The 12,352-nt window shown below is 39.5% G+C and overlaps 1 protein-coding gene across 1 annotated transcript in view; it reads right to left on the bottom strand.

Moving 5' to 3' along the window:
* tusc3 (tumor suppressor candidate 3) overlaps positions 1 to 11,573 on the bottom strand; it is an 83,122-nt gene extending 71,549 nt beyond the window's left edge. The window contains exon 1 of the mRNA XM_026170406.1: positions 11,389 to 11,573. Within this exon, the coding sequence (XP_026026191.1) occupies positions 11,389 to 11,493 (105 nt within the window). The 5' untranslated portion in view covers positions 11,494 to 11,573. The remainder of the gene's footprint in view (positions 1 to 11,388) is intronic.
* Positions 11,574 to 12,352: the final 779 nt, after the last annotated feature.

The following is a 12,352-nucleotide window of genomic DNA, read 5'->3' as shown; positions in this document are numbered from 1 at the left end:
CGAGGATGACCCAGATCGGCGCACAGAATTTGCAGAATGGGCAAAACAAAAATTGGAACAGGACCCTCAGTTCACGCAGAAGATTTTGTTCAGTGATGAGGCAAACTTTTATGTGAATGGTGAAGTTAACAAACAAAACCACTGCTATTGGTCTGACACTAACCCACATTGGATGGATCCCTCCAAGACTGTTGGAGCAACAAAAGTGATGGTTTGGTGTGGTATATGGGGTACAACGATAGTGGGTCCATTCTTCATCAATGGAAACCTCAAGGCCACTGGATATTTGAAATTGCTACATGATGTGTTTCCCTCTTTATGCACTGAAGCTGGCACGTTCCCTGAGTTTTTCCAGCAAGATGGTGCACCACCACATTATGGGTACCAGGTCCGAGCATTCCTAGATGAACTGTTTCCTGGAAAGTGGATTGGTCGTCGTGGGCCAGTTGAATGGCCCCCAAGGTCTCCCAATCTGACCCCCTTAGACTTTTATCTTTGGGGTCATTTGAAGGCAATTGTCTATTGTGTGAAGATACGAGGTGTGCAGCACCTGAAACTACAGATACTGGATGCCTGTGCTGGCATTTCTCCAACACAATGGGCAGCACATTGAACACATTTTATAAGTGGTCAGAAACTTGTAAATAACTCATGAAAGAATAAAGTCAAGTTGAAACCAAGCACACCATTGTTTTTCTTGTGACATTACCAATAGGTTTGATGTGTCACATGGCCCTCTTCCTAATGAAAAAACAAAAGTTGTATCCAAGATGGCCGACTTCTAAATTGCCACCATGGTCACCACCCATCTTGAGGAGTTTGCCCCCTCACATATACTAATGTGCCACAAACAGGACTTTAATATCACCAACCATTCCCATGTTATTACGGTGTATCCATATAAATGGCCCACCCTGTATTATGGATTGCATTATAGATCATGGGGTTGTATGGAACACAGATTTTATCTATAACAAGATTTATGTCTCCAAGTAGGGGACATGATTGCTATAGCAATGCACGCCTTATCTCTTACCATCCAGGAAGTTCTCATCTATCCAATGAAAACCAGAGCAAGAAACAGTGGACCCGTAATAAATACAAAATGAAATTAAGTAATGCCAGCCCTCCCTCATTCTCTTGCAGAATTGGTCCTTCCTAATTCTATGGGGTTTATAATTCCATATAAAATGGAGAATCACTGAGTCACCCAGTCTTATAAAATAGTTTTTAGTAAGATAGATGAGGAAGTTCTGACAGAAATAAAGCAACTGTGACAGAAGCATCATCTTCACAGCATACATTCCTCCCAGTAATGAAATTGTTTGTGTCTTGCAGAATTTAATCTTTTATTTATTAATTTATTTTTCACTTAAAAGACTAAAATTAGACTCAAACACAAAGCTGCACTTCTTAACAATCACAATTCCGTGACATGTAGTGTTATTTTTAACAGAAATTGCTTAAGCCCTTTTTGGACAGTCTTTAGTCTGTTTTTCTCTAATTAATCCAGCAATGTGCCAAATAAATAATGTTTCCAGCTAAACTGGGTTAATCAGAGACTAATGCATGATGTCAAAAGCTACTGCAGCCTTTTCAAAAATAAAACCCTATTGACTAGATTCTTAAGTGTTTCGTGTAAATTTTAATATTTAATATTTTAATATTTTAAGATGGTAATGGATGCAAATTCAAGAACATAAATCAGCACAGTGCATTAAACATCAAAATATAACATGATACAACAAAAAGAACCACACATTTTCTCAGTATCTGCTGGTTCTTAAAAATCAATCAGCAAAATTTGTAACTTGTAAGCTAGCATTTCCCATGAACAAGTCAGACAGAAAACCAAGAGTCAGTACTGCTTACACAGCTTTATAAGCCCCAGTCTAAACTGTGGAAGTGGCTTGGGTTATGCCCTGAAGGGCCTACCCAGTAGTTTATTGGGCCTCTGTGTGCAGAGGTAGCAGTCTCTTATTATTCCCATCCACTTATTAGACTGGTCCCTGGGTGTGGTAGCAAGCCCACTACTTTGCAATCTCTATCTCTCTGAAGATATATAATTCTCTTGATATATAATTTCTTCTTGCCTGCCGCCCTGAACTTTTTTCTCTTTACCTCCCCTGATTCCACATACCTAGGTATAGGAAGTGCTTACACCGGTTCTTTCTTTGTGCTGCGGTCAGCCTTGAGACAGAAACACAACCAGCTCTAATATCTAGCAGAGCCGGTGTGATGAACGAGGGCTTACTGAAGGGATATAAATATTCTTTCTCTCTCAATGACCATTTCTTCCTCTAACTTAGTCACAAAAAGTAGGAATTAAAAACAAGGCAGGCTTCAGTACTGTTGCCTAAGTTATTTGTTTATTTATTTTAATTTGTTTTTTTGTTATCATCAGTCTTGATCAGGAATTTCAATCTCATTTCACATTTTACATTGTGGGAAACATAACTTAGAAACTTATGAAAATACAGTCTAAAAATCACACAATCTTTGCAGTCTTTTACATTTTCCAACCTTCCAGTAAGCCAAATGGTTTGCCGGGACTATTCTAGCCCCTGAGCTTTATGTTTGACACCCCCGGTCTAAATACTTCTCCTTTTACCACTAAAGAATAATTTATCAGAGTTACTACAGACATTTTTAATGCTTTACCTTACACTTTTCCAACACTCATCAGATATTGTCTATGTTGCAAATATTTGTAACATTCAGAAAACAATGATCCATCATTCATTCCCACTTCGCACAGAAGCAGCTGTGTGGAGGTGATAAATAAGCCAGACATTGAACTTCTCTTTCTAGCACTCTCTCACTGTCCTTTATTTTCATCACTTGCTCAAAGATTTTGTGGCACTTTTCATGTGTCACTCCCAGTGCAAAGCTATTGATCTGACTCTGAAGGGATTATCGGACAGCGTGTGCTGTTTTTAAAGGATATTGCATACACCCCATGATAGCTGTCTTTTAACTCTGCAAACCAGAGTGACTGTTTAGATCAACTATAAATAAAAATTTGATGTGCTCTGCCAGCACACCTTAAGAATTGGTTTTGAGGAATCAAATCCCAGCCCGATTGTCCACGCAGTATACATGCCAACAATAAATGTGCTAGAACAATGTTCAGTTTGTGCAAAATGTACAGTAGGTCACAAAGTTTTTATAGTAGCTACAGATTTTACCTATTTTTCTGCTTTTTTATTGTCACTTTGCTCTCGGAAGCGTGACTTTTCTCCTCTCCTTCCCCTTATCTTCCTGCTTAGTCTTGTGTCCTGTTTGTCTGTGTCACTTTTCCTGAACAGTCTCTCACTGTCGTTCTCTAAACCTATAGAATATGGATTTGATCACTGGTCTCTGAAGCTATGACACCTTTCAACGAGAAGTCTGGCTCAGAGGATGCCCGGGGACTTTCTGCGGATACACGATGGATGGGTGGCAAACCTGGAGGATCTTGTGCCTGCGGGACTGTCTATCGAGGACGCTGAGGATATTTACCTATTCGGAACCATGATAACGGGGTTCTTGCTGATCGGAGCTGGCTTGGCCCTGACTTATCGGAGAAATAAGAGAGCGGAACCGGCTGTTCAAACTCCCCCTAAGCTGACCGCTGGAATTGAAGCGATGGGGCGAGGCGCGGCCTCCCACACCGAACGCAGCATGGTTAACACCTTGGAGACGCTTACAGCTGCCGTGAAGACTCAAACTAACACCATTGAGCGTATGATGGGATACATCAGAGAGGGGCCTGCTCACAATAACACCCTTGAGCGAAAGTTGGATAACATCGCAGAACGGCTCACTGCAGCTGTGGGGTCTCAGAACCAAAAGAATGACAACACCACGGAACAGAAGCTTGATACCATCATGGGGAGGCTCGCAGCGCTCCAACGGGAAATCGAGGCCCCAGTGTCAGAGTGCTAAATTCGCTGCTCGCATAAAGGAGAAATCAACAATATTCTACATTTGGACACCACGGCGCCAGCTGCTAGGCCCAAGGCTGGAGCCCACCAAAACAACTCCCTGATAACGACTGTGTGATGACTATTCTTCCCATCCCATGAAGGACACCTGGATCGGCTGGAGGACTGTTTACTTAGCCTGATACGGCGAAGGACACTGTCTCAGCTGAACTATGGACACGCACACACATACACTTACACTGATAAGCACGCACTCATCCCCCTCCCTTCCAAACGCCTTCGATGCTTGTTCCTGCGGGGGAAGGCAGCGGGTCTGCGTGCCGCGCTGAAATGATAGCATGGTGCAGGACGACTGCTGTGTTCCTTCGAATCACCCCCCACCCCCTATCCATCCCCTGTGGCTTGTCATGTGCTCTGATGTTGTGATGTGGACATTAATGTGCTCTCTGTGCAGAGGAGTTTTTTTTGTTTCCTGTTCTCATGCTGTCCTCCCATAGGTTGCCCAGCGTGTGAAGAGGTCTCTTTTTTTCCTCTTGTACTTTTCCCAATGTTGTGTAATTTTTTCAGTCATAGTGACAAAGGAGATTTACTTCATTCTGTACGGAGGATGCAAACATGTTTCCAAATAGAGGTTCCAATATACTTTTCAAGAATATCCTAAGCCTTCTGACACACAGGCCAAGAAACTGGGCAATGACCTCCTGGCAATCTCTGGTTGCTAGGATAAAAGTGAATTTCCTGACCTGTTGGCAAAGGACTGCACCATAAACCTCCTCTTGATTGCTTTGGTTGCTAGCAAATTGCTGCTCTAATCCATAGCTTGCATAGTCAGACTTCTCCACAAACACCACTGGCCAAGTAAACAAGCTAACTTTTTTTCCACTCGATAAAAGTTAACGTGAGTGTTCTCGGTGGTCAGGAACAAATGTAATCGCATGGCAGGATGCTGTAAAAGGACCAAACTTCAGCCAGGAGAACAACTGAGATAATCCATCCATAATACCAGGTTAGTCATTCATATACTGCTGCATGGGCTGGGCTGTAGTTACATCCTAAGGTTTTAAAAACTGAGCTTAAATAAATGATTAGCGGTAATAAAAGCCGAGGGAGGTCAACAGTGATCACTGACTGTTTTAGGAGCTTTTTGAGATCAAATAGAAGAAAATACATAACATTAAACATGTTAACAACACAAAAGCCATATTAAACGCAGACTACTTTAGACCCGGAAGTAGGATTCGTCGCGTCATCACTGAACAACCGGATTCCAGTTTGCAAACCATCCTAACTTCCCTGAACTTCCTCCCATAGAATGTTCAATTACATTATTTAAGAATCAATAAGAGATCCCTTGTATGCAGACTGGACAAAATCTCAAAAATGTATTTTAATAAATACGAGCTAACATTTTTTTGGTAATGTGGGATGATGGGTGGTGGGTTATATAACCAGAGCTTAACTAAGTATTTTCACGCAACTACTGGAAGAAGGAAGGCCTGCTAAGGACGTGGTCACTGTTTTTTAGAAGGCAGCTCATAAAAGAGACTGGAAATACCCTTCCGAACATCATCAGGGATGGACTGTAAAGTGCTGCGTGGACAGTAGCAAAAACCTGACGACATAAAGAGGTGGAGGGGAGCTCCCCCAGACCGGGCAGATCTGAGGGTTTCACTGTGCCATTATGTTATTGTCAGTGCATATTATGTTTGTTTGTTTGTTAGGGGGTTTTTTTGTTTGTTTTTTTCATGTGGATGACTGTCATAATTACAAAACTTTCAAAAAATAAAATAAAATAAAATAATAAATATGAGCTAAAGCTAGTGCTGTTCGATATAACGATATATATCGGATGACGATATAAAAACGTCTATCGCTTCATTTTACGCTATCGTTTGTCTCGTGGTGTCGCAAAATAAACTGTTTACGGCAATATTTTTTCATCGTTCTGATGTACACTGTAGTGGCTATATTAATTTCTTCTTTTTTTGTGTGTGTGTGTCCCATTTGGATCTTTAGCCATCAGAATTGTTGTCTTAAGGCCAAGAAAGATGCCAAGCGGATTTATTTTACCAAGTGGATCATCATGGCCTTGCCATATTGGTCCATTTGATTGACCTTTATTATAATTATGAATTTATTTTATTTTCAGTTGCTACAAACGGGACAGGACAGGGAGAAAGAATGAAAGAAAGAGAGGGAGAGAAAGAAAACCAAAGGGGAGAAGAGACGGTGAGAAGGGGGGGGGGAACAAAAAAACAAACAAAAAACCCCCCAAAAAAACACCTGGGTCACCTGTATGGAGAAAAAAAGCAGAAGAGAAAGCAAACAACAAAGAGCAACATAATAAAAAAACCTGGCACCATCACAATAAACTAGCTAGCAGTAGATATCAGTAGATACTAAATAATAAACGATATTGTGCAGCACGCAAGATAGACAGCGCACAATGTGCTTTGAGGCAGCAGCCAAGAAAGCTGTAGTCCGCGTCTGTGAATACCCGTGTGTACACCTGTGTGGATCAGCATGCTTGCATTCCAAAGGTTTCTCCATGTAACGGCTATATTAATTTCTTAAAGTTCTCTCTTTCTCTTATATTTAATATAACCACACTACAGACGGACAAGCGCCTGTTTTTATGCATTGTGGTTAGCAACAACGACGGTAACAGCATCGCGTGTCCGCTTGTTTATGTTCCACATAAACCTTTCACAATAAAGCTCAAGATCCTGTTGAGACTTTTCAAAATAAACTGAATCACGTGAAAGAGCAGATTATTTACGGATGAAAAAGTAAACAAGAGCTGCCAGGTGCTAAAAAATAAACCTTAGACTCAAACGTTAGAACAGGCCTTCCCCCGCAGCACGCCGTGTAATAAATACTCACAAAGAAAACGGCGGCCGTTACAACTTATGTCTAAAAATGTATCGTTTCATGCATCTGTTAAAACACTCGAATACAGCTACATGACGCGCAGCTGGAAACACTTCCCGCAAGTCGAGCTGCCCGAGACTCACAGAATTTACAGAAAATGTTACATTTTTGTGATTTATATCGTTATCGGATGATAGAATTCTTATATCGGGATATGAGATTTTGGTCATATCGCACAGCCCTAGCTAAAGCTATGATCTAGTTCCAGTTAAGTGACTAAAGCCAAAAAACAAACAAATATGCAAACCTATGTGTACTTCTTTAACAAAAGAAAATTTAAATATTTAACAGCTTTACCTTTAACATTCAGATCATGTTATCCTTCACTACAGTTTAGAGTTAAATCATACATTGGCCAAAGCCAGAGGAAAGGGCAGTGAGGGAGAGCAGAAATTGGTGAGAGGAATACAAAGTGCTGCTTCACCATTTTGTCCATTTCCAGCTAAATAAGATCTTCCTCCGCCTCCTCCACCTCTCCTGCTATGGCCTCTGGCAGGCAACTGGGAAAATACATTTCTCACATTATAACCCCTCAATATTTCTCCTGTGGCTCATCGAAAGTATGGCTGTCTCTCACTCTGTGTGTGTGTGTGTGTGTGTGTGCTGTGTGTTTTGTTTGTGTGTGTGCGTGTGTGTAAGTGTGACTACCTCCTCTCTTCTATTTGGTACTTTATAAAGGATGGTCCAAAGTTAAATGTTGGCAGACAAAATACTTTAACTCCAAAGTTTTAAAGAGAGGCGGTTCAATGTCAGAGAAGCAAACTAATAATAGCTGGATAAATTTAAGCCGGGTAAGTAATTGAGAAATGCTTTTTCTGCCACTCATTAGGTAATGCAGAGGTGTCCTTGAGCCGGTCAGTGTCTAACAGACTGTGACTATAACAGGCAACTCCCCTGTGCATTTTTGTGAAAGTGAAGCAAAGCATTGTTGCAAATAAGCACTGATGCACTTACTACCCTTGCATGAATAATGTTACAAATAAGAATTTTATAATAATCTATTTTTTAAATCTATTCATTGTCATTGCCACTTAACAAGACATTACAAATTTGGTTTAAACCAGCCAGTTTCCCACAAACTACACAAAACGGATTATTTATATAGTAACACATTTTCATTTTTTCATTTTCATAAAGATACACAAGCCTGAAGTTGTTACTTTATAATTATTGAAAGTCTCCTAGATACAATATGGCACATTAATTACAGATACACCTCCCAAGCCATTAGAAGTAGTGACAGAAAGGGTTTACAGCAAGGCAAACTTGCCATTTTCAATTATTCATTCATTTGCTCACTCATTCAAGTACTTTTTCATCAGTGGCTAATCAGTTATTTATTCATCATTTCTTACACTCAGTCAGTTCTTTGTTCATTCATTAGTTGACACATTCAATTCATTCATTCAGATGTTCATTCACCTGTCATGTATTTGTCCATGCATTCTTTCTTATACTCATTCCACAATTAGTCCACTCAATTAATTTTCTATTCATTTTCAAAGTCAGCTCAGAAAAAAGGTGTTGATGAAGTGGTCCAACAGGAAAGGCACAACAGCATTCTGACTTGATCCAAGTCCCGTGGTCTATAAAAATATATAAATGCTCAACATACTATAGTCAGCAGGGTTCATCAGACTTTAGGTAAATAACTTCACCACATATAGCTAAAGGAAATGAAAGGGAAGAAAGTGATCTTGTGATTTTAATAATGGAAACCATTACAGGATAAAATCACAACACAAGTTACAATCAACTCTGCAGATAAACCAACAAAAACCTATTATTGAACTGAAGTTACCCACATACAAATCCACTGATCATGACTATGTAGACAAATAAAATTCCTACAATGGCAAAGGACTATAAAATCCAATCTGGTCTAGAACATCTAGATATCCCAGAGAGCTAATATATCATTTTTATACTTTTGTGGCTATGCTTATTAAATTTGAACCTGCTTATTTAATGCTTAATTCTGTATTCTGTGTTGTCAGGCAAGCATCTAGAGTCACAGGCAAGCATCTAATATGCCCTTTGTATTCATGTTTTAAAAAGTACAATACAAAAAAGTTTGCATCTTTTTTTTTTATTATAAAATAGGTCAAAATTGAAAACAAAAAACCTTGCACTTTTGCATTTTCAGTGCCAGTGGCACTATCACTGATTCTAATTGTTGGGTAAAAACTTTAGGAGTGCTAGTTTAAAGATGAATGTACTGCAAACAGTTCAAAAGCAGAATTAATGTAATTTTAAACATGGCTTGGTCTAAATTTACAGAATGTTAAGGTTTTAAAAATAAAGTGTTCCTGTTTCAACTCCCTAGTTGATGCTGGGAGCATCAGGCTTTTACTGTGTTTGTGTAGATTGTAGATTGGTAGCACAAAATGTCTGGCTACATATATTTAAAAATATGATGTTCTATCAATAAATAAAATAGGAAAACATATGATGGAAAAAAAGAGCCTGATACATGCTGTGCTTTGTAGCTCTTTTCTACACAGTCCGATACTCTTAGCTCCAGTGCTGAATGCTGACGAGTTTACCTAAAACTACTTCTAAATCTGACTAGATGCGGACTCCACTTCCTGCATCACCACCCAATATGATAACCATTTTGGTTGACAGTGCAGTCAAGAGCCATTTACAAAAGGTGCTCAAGATTTTATGACCAAACAAGCATGAGGTTCTACACTTTTATTTCTTTAGATATTTGCATCACAGATGATATCTACATTTGATGTTATCAAAAGCAATAAAAACTACATGTTCAAACAAAAACTACTAAAGCCTGTTGTTAAAATTTTAAGTCTTGACACATATGCCATTAAGGAGGTTGGAAACATAAGACTTTGTCATTAAACATGTTCATTAAACAGTTCTCAGATTTAACTTGGTAGCTCAGGGTTTCTTAGTTTTTGACTGGTCAGTTAGCCTAATTCTTTTTTCACATTTAGTTGATTTAGAAATTAGTCACTAGGAACATCCCTAGAAGAAAGGCAAGATGAAGTGCTTCAATCAAAAGAAATCTCTTGTGCAATGAGGTTAGACACTCACAATTTGATCTGCATGCAGGAAACAGTGTTGAAAGGGTGGTTCAGCTAGCTGTCATGCTCCTTGTTTCTCATGAAAACCCCCAAAATATCAGCCCACTGAAGGATAATTGCATAATTATGATTAAGGAACTGACCTCCCAGCCCATTGTTCCTTTAGTGGGCTGGTTCCAGTCATTATGCAAATGTACTATTTATAAGATTTGGGGAAACCTGCAGTCAGCTGAGACTGAAGAAGTCACTTGGATGAGTGACGAAACGTTTCTCCCACAAAACACTACGTCCATATTTAGTCAAAAGACTATGACTAGAACTAAATGGTAAATGGCCTTTCTTTGTATAGCGCTTTTACTAGTCCCCCCTAAGGACTCCAAAGCGCTTTACACACCCAGTCATCCACCCATTCACACACACACTCACACACTGGTGGAGGCAAGCTACAGTTGTAGCCACAGACTGTAGACTGTAGCCACAGACTGACAGAAGCGAGGATGCCATATTGCGCCATCGGCCCTTCTGGCCAACACCAGTAGGCGGTAGGTGAAGTGTCTTGCCCAAGGACACAACAACAGAGACTGGCCGAGCCGGGGCTCGAACCGGCAACCTTCCGGCAACAAGGCAAACTCCCAACTCTTGAGCCACGATCGCCCCTAAATCAAGAACAAATAATAAAACAATACCAACGTTGCACATCATCCCAAAATTGCTAAAATATGTGTCATATGCCTGTTGTTGATATAATTAGGAGGCTTATATTGTAACTCAGAACATGTATTACTTACTTTAATGAATCAAATACAAAGCTGGTGAACAGACCTTATTCATATTGTAAATACATTACAATGACTTTCCCCTCACTATCCTTTTGGATTAAACTGTTCCACTATAACTTCAATAAAACCACACCACCCTCTTTTACTAATCCGGCAACCGGCGCATCACAGAAACCTCAGCACGCTGCTATCAGTTGTGGGTATTCTGGCATCCTCACCAGCATTATTAAACTACTAATAAGTAAACCGTAACACTTCCTATTCTGACAGATTTCAAAATAAAGTCATTACTCGCCACACTGCACCAGTGTTTGAGTGAGCAGTGCCAAAAAGCACCAATAGAAACTCTTTCCAAACAAAACACACTTTGCATGCAGCAGCTGTTGACAGCCCGCATTAGCTTGCTCTGCTTATTCATGCGTGTCCTTTTGTCATCGTCAGAAACACAGGAGGGCGTAGTGACGCAGAAAACGTGACAAGCACACCTTTTTATAAGACTTTTCTTTAAAACACATATTGGCACCAATGGAATTTATTGCAACTAAGAAACGGCATGTCAAGAGCCTCTCTCTGAGTTACTTCCTGGGAATTCTGACTAACCCAGACTAGCTTAAAAAACACCGGTAGGTTAAACCTGCACATCCCTTTCAGTGAGTAGCGTGGCCATTTTACATGAAAAACACATTTTTACGGTTGAAACATTACCTCTTTCTTCTTCTGTCCTCCCCCCGGTGGCAGACATACCATTAGGCAGAAAAAAACAGCCAAGACCTGCAGGTTAACAATGGATTTAGCCCAAACAGACGCCATGACGGAAGGATGCTATGAATGCGAGACACGTCTCGACCAAGCGATTGGATCCTACGTTATCCAATCAGCGGAAAAGGATTTGAATATGGAGACCTCTGGGGTTTGTAGTTTTAACGTTCACAGTACTGTCCTGCTAATACGTTTCTAATCCATGCGTTGGAGGAGGCGTGGCCAAAAAACTGTATTATTTCCATGATTTAGGTTTGCCTCTCATTTATAATCTATGACCCTGACCTAAGTAGTTAATGAAAAAAGCCAGGCTGTAGTCACATCATGATTCTGTAGAATTATGATTTCAGGGCAACCAAGTGAAGGTAAAAATATGAAATAAGTACTTATTTGAATACATCAAAAAATACATTAACAAAACTGATCTTGCAATAAATATTGCAATAAATATTGCAATATATTGCAATAATATTATATAATAATATAAAAAATATTGCAATAAATATTGCAATTGCAATTGCAATATTGCAATAAATATTGCAAATATTGCAATAAATAAATAATCAACTTTTAAAGCAACATGCATTTTATATTATAATTGACTTGTTTATTCATTCTGTGGTCTTAAGTCACAGTCCGTTGGCAGTCTGTGGGCAGCTTCAGACCGCCCATCTACACAGAGAGAGAGAGTCTGTTTTCTGATGTGGAAGTATCAATAAATGTGGTACAACCGGTTTGTGGGTTTCCTTGTGCTGTTTTTGATCTGTCAGACAAATACAGAGAAGAGCAAAGTTAAAACATATAAGGAGCTGAGGTTAAACCAAGTGTTAAAAGCAATTAGATGTGTCCATAGCAGCCACTGCCTACTTTTCATAATGTAATTTTTGATCTTTGATTTCTTTTCTTTTTT

This window comes from Astatotilapia calliptera, chromosome 6 (genome assembly GCF_900246225.1).
Source record: "Astatotilapia calliptera chromosome 6, fAstCal1.2, whole genome shotgun sequence".
In the NCBI taxonomy this organism is placed as follows: domain Eukaryota; kingdom Metazoa; phylum Chordata; class Actinopteri; order Cichliformes; family Cichlidae; genus Astatotilapia; species Astatotilapia calliptera.
This window is presented reverse-complemented; position numbering and strand designations above follow the sequence as displayed.